The 18392-nt window shown below is 43.7% G+C and overlaps 1 protein-coding gene across 1 annotated transcript in view; it reads right to left on the reverse strand.

Moving 5' to 3' along the window:
* Positions 1-16981, reverse strand: part of Parp8 (poly(ADP-ribose) polymerase family member 8) — a 167590-nt gene extending 150609 nt beyond the window's left edge. The window contains exons 1-3 of the mRNA XM_021208723.2: positions 16659-16981; positions 16470-16571; positions 15468-15522 (exon numbers count right to left, since the gene is read on the reverse strand). Of these exons, the coding sequence (XP_021064382.1) occupies positions 15468-15522; positions 16470-16571; positions 16659-16764 (263 nt within the window). The 5' untranslated portion in view covers positions 16765-16981. The remainder of the gene's footprint in view (positions 1-15467; positions 15523-16469; positions 16572-16658) is intronic.
* Between the last annotated feature and the right edge of the window lie 1411 nt (positions 16982-18392).

Consider the following 18392-nt stretch of genomic DNA (forward strand, 5'->3'; position numbering starts at 1 on the left):
GAAGAAGAAGAAGAAGAAGAAGAAGAAGAAGAAGAAGAAGAAGAAGAAGAAGAAGAAGAAGAAGAAGAAGAAGAAGAAGAAGAAGAAAGGAGAAGAGGAGAAAGGAGGAGAGAAAGGAAGAGAGAGAAAGAAGGGAGGGGAGAGAGAGGGAGGGAGGAAGAAGAAAGAAGGAGGGAGGGAAAGAAAAGTGGGGAGGGGAGGAAGGAAGTAAACAATTTAAGCTTTTTAGAAAATGAAACATATTTAAGGGCCATTAAGTTATGATTGCTAAAATGATTAAGGGATGGCACTTTATTTGTAATGGGATCGGACAGTCATGACTCATTTGTTCTGACAAGTGAAAAACACAAGTTGTTTTGTTTCATTTGGTTGGCTTGGTTTTATTTATTATTTATTTATTTATTTATGTATTTATTTTTTAAGCTGGAAGTAGAGTCGGCCTCTGTCCTACTATGGGGAACGACCTGTGAGTTAGTCTGCAAGTTTAACTGGACTGCCCATTTATTCTCTGCGTACTTCATTTCAGCCAACACTGACATTCACAGCACTCAGTGCCTTCAAGCGGGCTACAAAAGTGACTCCTGCTTGTATTTTCACAGCAATGCATAGATCTTACGAAAACCTGGCAGAGCTCGGTGCCAGCAGTGTTCGGGGCTGACTGGATCTGTGCCACGGCAGATTTTACTTCTTCACTCTGATCCAATTTTATGACTCTTGTCTTGTTTCGGTGAGATATGGGCTTACTATGTAGCCCAGGCTGGCCTCAAACTTGTCATCGGCCGCTTTCAGGGGCTGGCATTAAAGGTGTAAACCAAGCCAGACTAATTCTGATCTGTTTCTTTCTTTTTCTTTTTTTTTTTTTTTGTTTGTTTGTTTTGTTTTTTGAGACAGGGTTTCTCTGTATATCCCTGGCAGTCCTGGAGCTCACTTTGTAGACCAGGCTGGCCTTGAACTTAGAAATCCATCTGCCTCTGCCTCCTGAGTTCTGGTCTGTTTCTTACTACATACATTCCCATTTCCACTTAGAAAGGATCCCTTAAAAGGCAGAAGGAAGCCGAGGTTGGAGAACAGCTATGACTAAACCTCTCACAGTCAAAGAACAGGGAGCTCCTGCATCAAACAAGGCACCAGGCAAGGTCAGCACCCAAAACTGTCCTCAGAACCCAACCATTTAACTGTATTTACACACACATACACACACACACACACACACACACACACACACACACACACGAGTCATCTAAGTTACTATAAGACGGAAATACAATGAAATGAAAGTTTTTCTCTTCCTTTCTTCCTTTTTTTCTTTTCTTTGTTTTTTGTTTGTTTTTCCTTTTCTTTCTTTCTTTTGAGAGAAGGGCAGGGGTTCATGTAGTTCAGGCTGGCCTTGAACTCCTACATGGCTGAGAATAACATTGAGCTCCTCTACTCACCATGCCTCTACCTCCAAAGTGCTAGGATTACGGCCTGTAGCCCCACACCTGTTTTAGTAATGTTTTTCTTCACTAAGAGTATGGAATCATACACAGCAAGCTCTCTGGGAGGAATATTAATTCGTAAACCAGACGTGTGGGTGACCCCTGGATCCCGACACTGAATAAGAAAAGGCAGGAGGATCGCACAAGCAATCTGAGGAAAGCCTGGAGTATCTGAGAAGACTCTGCCTCCAAACTGAATAAATGCAACTAAATGAAGGTTGTTTTAAGGTTGTGTGTACATAGGATCTTTTTATCTCATATGTTGTTACTCAGTGATCGTCCAGATTACATATTAACATATTTCTCAGACACCCCACAGGATAAAAACTTTTTATAAAGGTTATTAATATCTCTTAGAATATGAAATAATTACTTATTGTTTAGTTTACAATCCTATATGAATATAACCAATGGCAGATTCCTAATAATATAAAATTGGGATTGATTTCCAGGTACTTAGCCAAGACTATAACAGAGACTATCCATTGTGCTAAGGCATGTTTACTTCATTAAACTAGTTAATTTATTTTATATTTATTTGATCCAAACCTCTGTGCTTTGGTAGTATCAAAAGAATTCTTGGAGCTGGAGAGGATTCAGAAGTTATGAACATTTGCTGCTCTTGTGGAGGACCAGGTTCGGTTCCCAGCACCCACAGAGCAGCCCATAAACAGCTGTAACTCCATTTCTCAGGGATCTGGCACTCTCTTCTGGCTTCTTTGGGTACCAGACACACAGGCACAACGTGCACATACATACATGCAGTGCACATATTCACATACACATAAATAAGTCTTTTTTAAATTGTCTGTGCTTAGAATCTTTATGTACAGGTTGGGGGAGTCTTGGCTTTGGATCATAAAGATACAATTAAAGCAGAATAATATTCAAAACGTACTCAGAAGCTGCAAATCATTTCCTTAACTCAAAAAAACCCCAGAAACTTTATATAAACTCCTACAGAAATTCGGTATTTTCTCCCTGCCAACTGCCCACCGTTGAAAAAGGATGGATGCTGCATGCGCCAGACATCAAGAACGGAAGGTCCAGGAAATGTTAGGCTAATGGCATAGGAAGTCAACACATGAAACACATTTTTAAATTAAACTAGTACAATTTCAAAAAAAAAAATTAAGTTTAAAGCATTTCTTGGCCCAAGTTCTACCAGTCTGAAGCCAAATTCAACCAAGAATAGCGATCTCACTGAAATCACCTAATTAAGACACACTGAAATCGCCATCTCCCCAGGCTGCTTTCCTACCTACGGAAAAAGAATTTGGCTCACAGTAAATTAGTCAAACTTTTTCCTCAGTTACCTAAAAATACATCTGACCACTCATTACAGAAATCATTTTCAATTTTATAGTGGTAATAAAATAATAGCTGCTTTTTGGTGGATATTTTTCTCTCTAGTGTCTAGTTGTGATATATTTTAATAAGAAATGATTACTACATCACCTTTACCTGATAGGTTTTAGTATTCAAACTAAGTAGTCAATACCTTAAGACTGCTCATTGGGCTGGTGAGATGGCTCAGTGGGTAAGAGCACCCGACTGCTCTTCCGAAGGTCGAGTTCAAATCCCAGCAACCACATGGTGGCTCATAACCATCCATAACAAGATCTGACACCCTCTTCTGGAGTGTCTGAAGACAGCTACAGTGTACTTACATATAATAAATAAATAAATCTTAAAAAAAAAATTAAGACTGCTCGTAGGTCAATGACAAGGTATGGAGATTAGTTTTCGTTTCTAGTTGTTAACTCAACATGATCTAGGATGACCTGGGAAGAAAGTCTTGGTAAGGGAGTGTCTAGATCAGGTTATTGTGTGGACAAGTCTGTCTGTGGAGGATTACCTTGACTACTTTACCTAAAGTGCTAAGACCTGCCCATTATTGGCGGCATCATCCCCTAGGCTTGGGTTTGGGTCTGGGATGCGTAAGAGTGGAGTGAGTGAGCTGAATACACACATGCATGCATCTGTTTTCTCGCCTCTTGACTGTGATGTAACTAGCTGCTTCAGGTTCCTACTGATTGTAACCTGGAATTGTGGGACACAATAAATCCTTCCTTAAAGTTTTTTGTTTTAATTGGGTATTTTATTACAACAATAAAAAACAAGACTAAGGTGTGTGTGTGTGTGTGTGTGTGTGTGTGTGTGTCTGTGTGTGTCTGTGTGTGTCTGTGTGTGTCTGTGTGTGTCCTGTCTCATGGGTTGTCACACACAATTCATTCAGTTAAGATTTTGCACATCAAAGTAAGAAACCTAAAATGAAGGGACTATCTGTTATCATTATGGGCCTGTGGCTTCCCTGCATCATAAAAGCCATGGAGCATTTTTAATCATTATACAATGACAGTGATGATCACCAGAAACTATCCAAAACACCTGCCAACCCCTGTGCCCACCACAGTGTCCCTGAAAGCAGAGGCTTCTGGGCTGCAGTCAAGGACCACCAAGAGTGATACAGGACTTCCTAAGGCTAACTATCACATGCTGCCTTTTAAAAGGGCACGTTAAACACTTTACACGTGTGCTCCTGGGAGGCTGAGAGTGATGATGTATCAGATTCCCATGACGGAAATGACTTCAGCCAGACAGATATTTTCTCTCATTATTTGTTTGTTGGTTGGTTGCTTGGTTACTTGGTGGTGGTTGTTGTTACTGTTCTTGGTTTGGTTTGGTTTGGTTTGGTTTGGTTGGTTCAGTTTGGTTTGGTTTTTCCCTCTCAATGTAACTTATCAAAGAAATGAACTTTCTGGACAAATTCCAGAGTTCCTCCACCATGAATTTCTCCAAAGGATGTACCACCAGACTGTTTACTAAGACACTCTACCGCAGCCACAGCAGCAGAAGGTAAAGGACATAACGAGGTAATGTAAAACCATTATCTAGCTACAATGCCTCCTTAAGTCTGACTGCTAATCATGCAGGAAGGATGCCCCTACTAACCTCAGGCTTTCACTAACAAGAGCTGAGAACCCACACTGGCACAGCCAGGGAGAGGAGGAAAGATCACAGAAATAAATCCACATGCAGAAAAGTTAGTGCTGTGAAACACCAGCTGCCTTTTAATCAGGACTTTCCTTGTTGTAAAGCACATTCATTAGAAAATAGAAAAGCTAAAAAGAAGTTCTTCAGGGTTCAATAAGAATCTGCAATTTCCATGCACAGTGTTGTTGTTTACCCGTAAACTATTTCCAATGAATAAGACACAGAGTTTGCTAAAGTGTTTTCCATAAAAAACAACTCTCCAGAGACAGTCTAGATCCGTAATCGAGTAAGTCTGAGCAGCCCTAAAAATTTCATTCATCTCCTGGATATATGTAATGAGTACCAATATATAAAAGACTCTAACATTAAAACAGCTCAATAATAACTAATGGAGCATTTCCCTGACATATCTGGCCACAGCCCTAAGATCTAATAAAACGGTTTAGGGAATGCTTTCATATGATATAGGAAATAATATCACTCTGGCATGAAGGAACATAAATATTCACTGTCTCTAGACACACTAAGTGGCACTGGAATGATAGTGTCTAAACGAAATATTGATGTAGCTCTCTGGGACCATTTTGCCTTGTTCTGCTTTTGACTTCTAATTAAGCTGGTTGAGGCTGTGTACTTGATATCTGATCTTGGCCTTGTTTTTTGTGTTTCCAGTATCTTTCTTCCTAAGTATGAAAGGCCAGGAAATATAGCCATTTCTGTGCCTCAGGGTCTGCATTTCAACCCCAATGATTTGATCAATGATTCTCAAATAAGAGCCTCTACAGGTTGAGCAAAGATAAAACAGTGATGGAGGTTGGTGAGCTTTGGTTTTGGTGGTAGAGGCTGGTTGTTGCTTTTTGTTTTTTGTTGTTTTGTTTTGTTTTGTTTTGTTTGATGGGATCTTGATATGCAGCCGAGCTAGGCTGAATGTGCTATATGCACCCCAGGAAGAACTTGGTAACTTTCTGCCTCAGCTTCCTGAGCACTGGGATGGCAGTATACCTACAGGGGGCCAGCACACTCCACTAACATAAGCAGCCAACATAAGTTTCAACCGAGCACCCTGGCGTTGGCTGGAGATTCATCCTTCAGCCCACACTTTAAAGGTGTGGGGAAATAAGCGTGAAGGCAGCCAGCTCTGTACAGAGAGACCTGACCTGACTCCTGCAACCTTCAGCACCTCCCTCCCTGTTAAACTGCGCATGGAGCCATTTGTCATCCTCTGTTTAAATGGCGGAGCTAGGATGGAACTCGGGGGACCTTGTCGTCCTGTATTCAGTACCTCAGCCAGACTCCCTCTCACCAATACTCAGATAAGACATTCAAGACTCATGGCTGGGGTTTACCAGTAGTCAGCAACAGAAGGTGATAATCCATGTGTTCTCTTATCCTATCAGATTGTGTCCTGCCCTCTGGCTCTTATCCTGCCCTACCCACCTCTACATACACTACACATCTAAATGAGTGAACATAGCACTGGGAAAACACAAGTGAGCTTGTCTCTATGTACTAAGATCCACCACCTCGGTAGTACCCAAACCAACTACATTGTACAAGGAGGATTTCTTACTATTGATCAGCTTTGAGCAGCTGCATGCTAAATTAATCAAACTGCTGTTCAGTGGAGAGATGGCAGTCAGTAAACAGAGAAAAGAAAGTCAGTATCTAGAAGCCTGGGATGTTCCCAATCGGGGTGGATTTAGAAAGTGTTCCCTGAAAGCCAAACCTGAAATTTAAGGTTGATGGGGGGGGGGGATGATGGTAACATTTGAAAGGTGCTGAACAGACATGTATAGTTCCATCCGTGCTTGTGGAAACACTTAAGGAAGCTGGGTATGGTGGTGCATGCCTGCAATCCCAGCAGGACAGCCCCACATTCCAGACTAGCCTGTATAATATAGCGAGTTCCAGGCTGGAGTTACATAGCAACATTTTATCTTAAATAATAGTAGTAGTAGTAGTAGTAGTAGTAGTAGTAGTAGTAGTAGTAGTAGTAATTTAAATCAACTGGTAAGGAAATTGAATGGGTTAGAATATAATAATGAGGACCTTAAAGGACACTCTATTAAAGTGCTAGTAGTCTAGGCTGAGGTAAACAGGGCATGGCATAAATGCTGGGGGGATCTTGGTGACAAGAGCAGTTCCTAAGTGTGTGTGTGGCAGAGGTGGTGGAGGTGAGGGGGTATATGTAAGACATCAGGAAGGGACAGCTGGATCTGAGACTCTAACTCCCATCCCTCACTCAGATAGGATTTTGCCCAGGAAAAGGGCCAGAGAAGGAAGCTTGTTCGAAAGGGGAAATGGTTTGTTTTGGCATGCTGAACTGAGATGGAGATGTTGTCAAATGTGAGCGTGCAGTGGCACCAAGCATTTAAGGAGCTATGTTTTAGAGGAAACCTAAATTACAACACCAAAATAAGGGGCAGGACAGGTGGCTCGGTGGGTAGAGCCTGGAGGCCTGGGTGCAGATCCCTGGAACCCAGGAAAAGCTGAATGTGGTGTCATGTGTTTGCAATCTCAATACTCTTCTGGAGAGATGGGAGGTAGGGAAAGGACAATCTCCTGGAAGCTGAAAGGCTGGACAGCCTGGCATATACACTGGAAAAGCAGCCAGGAGACACTGTCTCAAGGAAGGTGGGGGCTGAGAATCAAAGAGCTTGAGGTTGACCTCTGACATCTACACATGCACCCCAACACATGAGCTCTTCCACACAAGATCCTGGACACAACAGGTAATGTACACACACATATACAAAAATAAATTTCTAAAAGTACGCTTCTTGCCAACTGTAGTGACATACACCTCTAATCCAGGCACTGGCAAGGGGCTAAACCAGGAGAATTTCTACTTAAGGACCTGGCCAGTGCTCCTAAGTGAGATCTTGTCTCAAATACTAAAATAGAAATAATTATTATTCTATTTCCTATGGGTGTTCACCGAGGGGTAGGAAAAATGGTGTTTTAGGAATGAAATAAAAGTATCTCCTTGTCAAATACTTGCCTAAAATAAACTGACTAAATCTTTATCTTAAAGCAGGATTCACCCTATCACACCACAAGCCACTAGAAGGCAAATCAGGGTACCAAACTGAAAAATATTTTCAGGATTGATGAAAATTGCTCTTAGTTTTTTTCCTTCCTCAATGCTGCAGTGTAATGATGGGGAATTTAAATGGACTAGTCAAATATTTGCCTAAACATCCCAGGGCCAAGGTACATAACTTTCCAACGATTACGCTTCCCACTGTGCCCAGGAACGTCTCTTGCCAGCCAGGAGATTTTTCAATACTGACCCTGGAAAACATCCCTTAGCAAGCCCTCCCTGTCCCTAAATGTTCCCAACAACTCTAGCCAGGCCAGTTGAACCAATTCCCCTAAACCTTATATAAACATTGACTTGTACTGAACTATAGCCCTAATGTCTTGTGCAAAGCTAACCTATGTTGAATTGCCCTACCCTCAATTTCTTTAGTTATAATGTAAAGTAACCAACAGAATGACTACTTTTCTTCAGTGTAAACACAGAAGGTGAAAGAAGAAAGGTAGGCGCTCTGCTGAGACTGCATTCAGCAAAATAAGTATCATGAACAGTATTGCCTTAATCCACAAAATAAAGGTTAAATATCTTAAATATATAAAGACTTTAATAAAGCCTTATTCATGCTAAACAACTGGTTACTTTAAGTCAGTGGCTTGAAATTTCATTTAATAATGAATTCTTTTCTAAACAACTTACACAAGACAGAGCAGCCGGATGGGAGGGGGTGTCAATACCACTGCTGTCTTTCCTAAGTCAGGGTTCTCTACATGCCTGCCCCACCTGGAACTTGCAGAAATGCCCCGGCCTCTGTTTCCCAAGTGCTAGGATTGCAGGTGTACATCCCCATGCCCAGCTTCGTAGCTATGACTTAAGAGTTGTAATTCAGTAGTATAGCACTTGCTTTGCATGCGAAACGGACACAGGTTCAATTTCCCTGTACCCAGGGTTCAGAGGGGATCACCAGGTCCCCCGTTTACTTATTCAGTTTCCTTCACACTCCCTTCTCTGGCCATTCCAGCATCTGAGGTAGCCTTCACACTTTAAGGAATACACTTTTAAGAATCCAAGGTTTGGGGTTTTTTTTGTTTTTGTTTTGTTTTGTTTTGTTTTGTTTTTGGATAATAACTAATGTAATACTAAATCATGGTAAGCAAGACCCTGCTGCCAAAAGAAATACGTTAATTTTCTTTTTTTAAAAAAAGTGTTCATTCTTCTGACATCTTAAGGGGTATTTGATGGTTCAAATAACTACATATTCCAGGATTTCTATATTGAGCACTTAGAAACCTCCTAAACAATTAAAAAAAAAAAAATCGAACCTTTTTAAAAAGGATTGGATTAAATACCCATGAAAGGATATAGGTACAGAGATAAATTTAGAGCCAAGATGAAAGGATGGACTATCCAGAGACTACGCCATCTGGGAATCCATCCCATCATCAGCCACCAAACCNANATACTAANNCACATGCCAGNAAGATTCTGCTGAAGGGACCCTGATATAGCNGCCNNTTGTGAGGCTATGCCAGTGCCTGGCAAACACAGAAGTGGATGCTCACAGTCAGCTTTTGGATGGAACACAGGGCCCCCAATGGAGGAGCTAGAGAAAGTAACCAAGGAGCTGAAGGGGCCTACAACCCTGTAGGTGGAACAACAATATGAACTAACCAGTACCCACTGAGCTCGAGTCTCTAGCTGCATATGTAGCAGAAGATGCCCTAATCGGCCATCATTGGGAAGAAAGGCCCCTTGGTCTTGAAAACTTTATATGCCCCTGTACAGGGGAAGGTCAGGGCCAATAAGTGGGAGTGGGTGGGTAGGGGAGCAGGGGCCGGGGGAGGGTATAGGGAACTTTTGGGATAGCATTTGAAATGTAAATAAAGAAAATGTCTTAAAAAAAAAAAGGATTGGATTACCTCATTCACCCTTCAGATTCAGATTCCTAACCCATGTGCTTATTATATACACTCTCCTTTCCAAGGACATCTAGGGTTGGCAGGATGGCTCAGTAGATAAAGGAATCCGGGGCTAACCCTGGCAACCTGCGTTCTATGCTCAGAACTCATGTGGTGGAAGTAAAGAACGGACTGCCAAAGGTGGTCCTCTGACCTCCACGCGTGAGTTGCATCATGTTCATGGCATGGACACCCACCCACACATCCACACACTAAATCTACATATATGAAAAGGCTAGGTACTTTGCTACTAATGAAATTCAAAGAAAACAAATGCCCTTTTGCAATTGTATAGACTGTCTCTCCCAAAAGCCACCCGTGTATATGAAATTAACACTCGAATGTCTTGGAAATTTGGTTTGGTGACCAGACTCCTCCTGCATTTTTTAAATTGGACTAAGAGTTCAAATTTCTAGTCTACCAAATAACTGGAGTATTATCTTAAACAATGGCACTATGTATTTGTCTGATACACACACACACACTCCACACACACCCAAAGCAACTTGAATGTAAGAGACAGAAAACAGAAGTGGCCAGACAACTTTTCTCCCATTGGAGTCATATGCAATTATATTACAAGTGGTACCACCAGAGTGAGGGCTCTCCGGAGTGTTCAAGTATCTCCATATTTGGTCATTTAAGTTAGAGAATTCTTTCTTGCTTGCCAGGTTTTTTTAGCATTCATTTCATAATTCTTAAAACATCTACTTATGGAGAAAAACAGTGCACTAGATAGTGCTCGAGGTGCAAGGGAAAGCACAGTGAATCAGACAAAGGCCCTTCTCTAAAATGCTTACAAAGATACGTAAGCAAGCAACAGTTACAACAGACAGCCCCTAATGTAGCAAGTTTTAACCTAAGCTTTCCACTTTTTAACAATGCAAAGCCAATACACACTCAGCAGGAAACTTCCTTCTCTTTTTTAATTTCTATCTTTTCCCAGATTAGCCCTCAAGATAATCAGATACATTCTTGTGATGCTCAGAGACTTCCACTCGGCCCTTCCATTATAAGGGGAAACCAATCTTAGCAGTGTGCTGTGTTTGGTAAACCAGGGTGCTGGGTAGGTCACGCATTACACATGCAGATCAACCTACTGGAATCTCCCTGTATTGTGGATGGAGGAAGCCGTAACCCCCTTCATATGTAGAACGCATCTGTGATTATGGCACGGCTTTTAGAAACATCTAGCAGGACCTTAGAGGGAATGGTTCCAAGGAAAGATTTCTGGGATGAAGATGTTGCCTTAGCAAGCATCTCAGCAATGAATAACGCCCAGGGATTCAAAGAGAAAAGGATGGAGGGAAAAGTATAGAAGGAAGGACCCAGGTAAAACAGAAGGTAGCAGGTGCTCCAAGGTGCACTACTGCTATTACACAAGACTCCAAAACATATCCCTGGATAAGGAATTATGCTCCAAAAGATGTCAATGCTCCCGTGATGATGTCATGAAGGAAAATTACCCATAAACTGAGGCTACACATAGACAGGCAAATTCACAACTTCTGCTGAATACAACACTTTGAATTTCATAATTTCTGATATAAATACTATTTTTTTAAAGGTGGGGTTTCAATACATATGCCAGACTGAACTGGAACTTATAATTCTACTTCAGACTCCCAGGTATTGATATTTTAGGTATACAGTATACTCCATTTAAATATTATAATCCAGAAATTCAAATAACCCCATTAAAAAATGGGGTACAGAGCTAAATATTATAATCCTTAAGATGCAGTCATGTTTTTTGACTGGAAATACCTCCATTTAACGAACATTTCATTATGTTCACATCCTATCTAAGGGAAATGCATTAATATTACGTTCTAAACTGTGACCGCTCAGCCAGCACCAGTGACCCGAGGTTGTGATGTCTGTTCCTCTGGAAGCTGAGGCAGGAATCGAATCGCACAAGGGCCAGACTAGTTGGGGCTATAGAGCGAGTTCAAGTCTAGCCTGCACAGTGAAACACTAATATAGAGAGTAAAAAGAAGGGCAGGGACGCAGACTAGTGGTAGCAGGACACTTGCAGAGCACAGAGATGCTGTGTTCGGTCCCAGAGACGACACACAAAAGAAATGGGACCTCTCAGAAGAATGTAATCCAGTCTTTGGATGTGTGCGTTTTATATGTCTATAAAAAAAAATTCTAAGAGCATAAACTAATACATTAACGGGAGTCAGAGGAAGTCCTTAGTGTCTTTCTTCTTCTTCTTCTTCTTCTTCTTTTTTTTTCCTGTCTTGTTTTCTAAACATTTTAACTTACTTTTTCTGCACCTGTGCGCACACACCTGCTCAGGTACAAGCCATAAGACACCGGAAGGACACTTTCAGGGGACAGGTGTGTACAGGAACTGAAGTCAGGTCATCAGGTTTGGTGACGGGTGCCTTTACCAGCTGCACCATTTCACCAGCCCATTCGAAACTTCTAACAACCAGAAGTTCTTGCGGTTTTAAAAACATGTTTTATTTGTCACGATCTTTCCATGGTTAAAAGTTCAGGGAATCCCCACAGCAATCTGCAGTCGGGCAGTCGAAGCAACCGTGTACTCCGTTCTGCCCTGAACTTTAATAACCTCTGGCCCCAAAGACTCAGTCAGCTTTCCTAGCCCCCTGTTATCTGGTGCCCGCACATTTTATCCCTTCTGTTTCTTCTGGCACTAACTCTATGTCTGACCACAGGCAAGATGCAAAATCGGAGCTCCCATCCTCTGAGGTTTTAAGGAATGTCCTGCTACTTTGTATAGGAAAAAGAAAATGCCAAAAGATCAGAAAGCATGACAAAGTGTAAGAGAAAAAAAAAAAAAAAAGACTTTTTGCATGAACTCTAAATTGTGGACAGCGGAGGTCTGTTTTTAGCAAACGTTGAGAATCAAGGAGCACTGGGATTCAGGGTGGGGATAGGGGCTGTTAAAGGACCACCACCGCTAGAACGATTGAGTTAAACAGTATTATGTATTGAACAAATGTTAAGTAGAGGTAGATGCCTGGAAAGGCAATGTTTACAATATTTAACACCCTTCTCCCCAACCAACAGACATTAAAACATTACAAGTGTCTGTACAGCCCTGTGGTCTGTTGTGTCTGTTTATGTGACCCCGTTTGCATCCTCAGGAAGGTCAAACAGCCTCTGTACAGGAAGCAGCACATGCCCCAGCATTGTGGCAGGACACCATGGCGCTCCTCAGTTAACTGCATTAATGGGACCTTGCCACGATCCACTAAAGGCATGTTGAACTGTCTCTGAGCCTCCACACACCCGAAAGTGAAGAAGAGGAACCCCATGAACTTTTCCAGCTTTGATCCAGGTATTTCCTCATTCTCACCCCTCAGCTCTGTCCACCAAGGCAGGATACCCAACACTAACCAGTACTTTGCCCCTGTGTATAAGGCCAATGCTCGAGCCAAACCATCAAGTCATCGATTTGCATTTCCAGTTATCAACAGACACACTAAAGTTCACAAAAGCAAACATGAAAGTTCCATATTCTTTCTTTTAATAGTAATGTGAATGATCTCCTTTTATAATGTTTGGGGCATGTAAGTCATTCTTACAAAGTGTCAGGTATGATTAAATGGTATGTTAAATTTTATCTACAACTTGAACTGAAAATTATTTCTAATGGTTTAAATGAAATAGCAGCTGAAATCAATTCACCCACTGTAGAAGACTTCCTTCAATGGTGAAGTCTAATTTATTTGCCATGACAACAATAATCCAATACTATAAGTTGGTAAGCACAATAAATCGAGACAGAGCTGGTGTAGTTGGTCACAACTGTAACCCCAACACTCAGGAGGCAAACGCAGGACAAACACCAAGTCCAAAGCCAGAGTGATCTTTATAGTGAATCCCAAGCCAGCCAGGATTACAGAGGGACTGGATCAAAATCAATTTTTAAAATACATAAATAAATCAGAATCCAGCAAAGCTATTTTAATTTTAAACACCTGATCTCTATGGCAGGTTGGAAAGCGGATAATAACTGTGGGTCTCTAATACGGCTAATGAAAACAATATATTTCTGAGAAAATCTCTGCCCCACTATACAAATAAAATATAGATTTCTTATTATCCTGTATTAAACAACTGTATATTTGTTGCGCTGTAGAACCAGCCTGGGAGAAAACAAAGCAATCACAGAGCTCTACCATATTATACACACAAGCCCCAGATACTTAAATAGGCACAACAGAAAAACATCACCTCGTAACAGAATGACATAGCAAAGGAAATATTTCTCACTTTAAAAGTAGTCATGCTACTTGTTCCTACAGGGAAAACTGATGTTATCTTAATTAGTTCATTATTCATCCCAACACCTTAGACATGATCCTGGAGACATTCATAACTTCTCCACCTCCAGCTACTGAACTCTAGCTCAGGAATTGCTAATAAAATAAAAAAAAAAAAAAATCGTAACTGCAGCATCTAACAGATGTAAGTGACTAAAGTCATTGTGTGCCCCTCCTGGTACAGACACTGAGACAAGTGTCTTAACTGGAAATCAGAGCACCTGGAAGGTTGAGGCAGGAGGACTACCCTGAGTTATAGGCCAGGCTAGGCTAGAGGAAAGATACACACACACACACACACACACACACACACACACACACACCTCAAAGAAAAGCCCACTTAGGATATCCCTGTCCCCACAATCCACTAAAGGTGACAACTGACTCCACCTGACGACTTCCTGGGAATGATTTCAATTGACACAAAGAATGTTTTAGCCCTTATAGTTATCCAAGAGGACATCAGTCATATAATAATGTCCTTCGGATATTAAGTGTAGCAGCAGCGTTAATTTAATCAAACACCCTCTAATTTAATTTGATCCATAATTACAAAAATGATGGTACTCTCAGAAATTAGGAAATAATGTAATTTATTCTCTCCCCCAAAAGGCAATGAAGCTGAATAAGTCACTGATACATTCTCAACTAGTCGATCAATGTGAGGCCAATCCTGGGATTTAGGGAGACTTTATTTGGGTATAGGATAACCATTCTAAAATTGTATTATGAGATGAATGAAGCAACATAAATTCTAAGTATTTTAAAGGTACACATTTAAAAAGATATTTACAGACCAGAGCTTCTTCGCCATTTCTATATTCATAAATATTTCCATTAGCTAAGAGATATTTTGGAATGTGGTCAAGCTATTTTGAATGTGGACTCCTGACAGCAGCACTAGGCTGAAAAGTCTCCATAGACTGAGTCAGTAGTCCCAGCTCTTTTAAACCAGTTGTCTCTAAAAGGATCAAGAAACCCCAAACCACAAAAACGAAGAGAGCGAGGTGTAGAAACTTTTGATGCAAATTCTTCTTCCTCAGTTCAAAATTGCCTTTGAGCTGCATCAAAGCCCCCGACAATTGACTACTAAAAATGTGCATCTCTCATTCTTCCCCCAAAGGAAAAGCCATCCACTCCAGCTACATATAACTCTCCAAAATCTTTTCTTACAACTAAATGTGAAAAAGCAAAATAACCACTCTTTTGCGGAGGAAAAAAGAAAAAAAAAAACGCCTGGAGAACTGGGAAGACCACATGTGTATGTCAACCTTCAGGAAAATGGAAAAGAGACACGTTGACAAAATAACCACTGGCAATCAAGCTATTTTGTGACATCTTTGTATGTCTTTCACGTATTTCACTCCATGCTCAATGTACCAATTTTGCACCGTGTCGCCTGTGTCAAATCCAGAATGCCTAAAGAGCAATCTACCACTGAAGCAGAACAGTATGTGGAGTTCTGCTCATCCTCTGTTAGAGTAGCTTAAGAAAAAAAAAAAAAAAAAAAAAACTTCTTATTTATTTTCCCTCTTCTATATAAAATCAGGAGACAACTGGCTAGGAATGCAGCTAGATAGCAGTCCCAAGATTAAACAAACAAGCAAAAAAAATTACCCAAACACGGAAGACGCTAGGAACAAAGGAAACACAAGCATGTGAACAGGAAATGAAGCAACTCTATACACATAAATACCTTTTGGGGCCGCCAACGTAGGTGAAAGTAAAGGTGGAGTCTGAGTATCTGAAATCTGAAACAGAAAGTCATGTTATAAGCCACCCCGATGCGTTGTTTTTAACCCCAATTCTGTCTTGAACCTGCTCTTTCGTGTGAGCCTAGGAGGCCCGATGGGGAGGAAAGCAAAGGCTAGAGAGCTAGGGGCGGCCAGCAGGGTGGTGCAGGAGGGGGATGCGGAGCACCCTGTGGGGTGCAGCGGGAGGCCGCCCCCCGCAACAAGTGCCGGGTGCCATGGCAACAGCGGGAATTTCCCAGCCTGGCAGCCGGAAGCAGCCCCTGCCAGGCTTCAGGCTGCAAAGCCCGAACTGCCCTCGGCCTTGGGGGGGGGGGGAGGGGGGGAGGGGGGCGGGGAGCAAAGATGGACGCAAAGCGACCCCCAGGCTGGGCCTGAGTAGCTCGGGAACCCCGGGAATCCATCCCTTCCCCGGGGCGGTGTCCTGCGCGCTTGCCGAGGAGCGGGTGCAGCGGAGGGGGCGGGAGCTCGGCCCAGCGCTGCTTTCTCCGGGGGCCTCGGCGACTGGCGGGAGCAGCGCAGCGCAACGCAGCGCTGCCGGTCCCTTCCCGGCCGCCGCCGCTCGGGCGATGGCGCAAAGCCGCTGGGCTCTAGCCCGCCCCGCTCGGCCGCGGCTGCCGGAGCGGGGAGGCAAGGCTCGGATGCTTCGGGCACCGCCGATGGCTGGAACCCAGCGCCCGGCCCCTGCACTCTGATCGCGCGGGCTCTGCCCCCGGAGCCGGAGACTGCCCTGGCCTGGCAGGAGGAGGGGGAGGGCAGGGGGGTCGTGCCCCCCTCCGCTTGAGGCTTCAGCTCACGCCGCTGCAGCTATTTCCAAATGCACCCGGTACGGGGACTTGCCGCCCCACACCCCCAAGCTACACGCGTCGCGGTCAGAAATCTGGGCAATGGGGTAGCCGGAGGGGAGGCTGGCTCCTGGTCCCAGGATCCGAGAGGCAAGAACTCACCTGCAAACAGGCAGTCTTTCTCGGCTCTGGACTTCTGGATCACGACGTCGATATCCTTCTGAATTCTCTCTTGCCTTGAACACATCCCCATTAAATAAATCCCTGGAAAAGAAGCAGCCGCTATTTCCACCCCACCCCACCCCCCTCGCACGCTTCCAGCTTTCGTAAATATTCAGTTAAAAATGAAACCTCTGGCCGAGGCAGGGGCTGAAGGCGAAGTGGTTTCGGAAGTGATCCGGGGTGAGAGAAGAGGAGGAGGTGGAGGAGGAGGAGGAGGGGGAGGTCGGCTTTGCATTCCCAGATGTGACCGCCCAGCTGCTGCTCGCCGCTGCTGGATTCTAATTTCCTCCCGTTCTGACAATGGATGGTGATGACACCGAGTCTCACTTTCTCCCTCCCCCCCCCCGCCCGGACTGACAGCCGTAGGGAAACGAGGGGCCCGAAGGGGGCCGGGGACCGCTGGAGAACGATCGGCAGCCGTGGAGTGGCAGGCGCCGGCGAGGGGCGAGCCCCGCTCCGACTCACGCGCGCACACCCCTCGCGGCCCGCACGCCGGCCTTCCCACACCCGCGCACACTCGCGCCCGCGGGCGGCGGCCGTGCCCAGGCTGCTGCAGCGCCGCCCGCCAGCCGCAGACCCTCCCGCACCCGCCGCGGGTCACCGGGCCCGGCTGCGCGCCGCTGGGGCTTTAATAGTATCCGCCATCCGCGCCGCGCAGGCTGGATTTCCCCACCCCCGACTGCCACTCGCGCCGGGAGCTGAGTGACAGTGTAGGTAGTGAAGACTCCCTGGAGCTCCCAGCCTCTCCCGCACCACCACCACCACCACCACCCCTCCTCTTTCCACCACTTTTATGAATTCGACTCCACTTTCAGAAGGAATTATGAGTCATATGGAAACCCAAGCCGGAGTGGCTGGAAGGGAGAAAGAGGGGAAAAGAAAAAAATCTTTGCGAATTAAAAATAAATAAAGTGAACAAGTCTTTCCTTGTAATCACATCAGGCAAAGGGAGAAAGGCTGGAGATGACTCTAGGAGGACTCTCCCATTTCCTTAATTCTTTCTTTTTTTTTTTTTTTTTTTTTTTTTTTTTTTTTTTTTTTTTTTTTTTTTTTTTTTTTTTTTTTTTTTGGTGGTGCCGTGAGGTGATAGGCGTTCTGTTATTTTGTTTTGCTTTGCTTTTTTTTGTTTCTCCCAGATTTGAGGAGCTCTTTAGAAAATGAAGCCCTTTCTGGGAGACTCCAAAGTCTCTCCTGTTCTTCCTTCCCAGCTCTGTTCGTAAGAAATTGGCCTGGGGGGGGACTCCCTAAATCAGGGATACCTGGCTTGGGTCTTACTCAAAACCTCAGCCCTCTGTGGGCAGAGGCAAGGGAAAGTTTCTCCAGCCCTGATACCTGGAGCAACATGGAAAGCCATACGGTTGAGATCCCCTCTCTACTGCCCTGCTTTAAGCTTCTGGTAGTTGGTCCACCTTTACTGCCTTAAGGAACCTGAACCAGCTCCACCAAGCAATTTTCTTTAGCATCATTTCTGAGAAGTTTCCCCGGGGCAGACCACAGGTATATTGTTTTTGCATTCTAAGACCAAGCAGTGTCTGGAATATAGGAGGTGTTATCAATCATGTGGTCCGGAACCTTTTCATCTTCCCTGATAGCAATAGTGAGCAGGGGAAGCTTTTCCTGTGCTGGCAAGCCTGAGTCAGTACCCTGGGGCCTAGGGGCTGAACAGACACGCCCAGAAGAAGTATTAGAATTTCAAACCCTTTACAAGGCAGAGACTGACTGCTGGAAACACTCAGGCTGGAGGCTTACGATATAACTCCAGCCTTTTTAACGTCTGTATTCTCATGCTTTTTCCTCTTGTAATCCTCAGTTTCCGACAGCATTTAGTGACAGTGGAAGACAGCATACATCCCATGACAGTTA

Source organism: Mus pahari, chromosome 11 (assembly GCF_900095145.1).
Source record: "Mus pahari chromosome 11, PAHARI_EIJ_v1.1, whole genome shotgun sequence".
Taxonomy (NCBI): domain Eukaryota; kingdom Metazoa; phylum Chordata; class Mammalia; order Rodentia; family Muridae; genus Mus; species Mus pahari.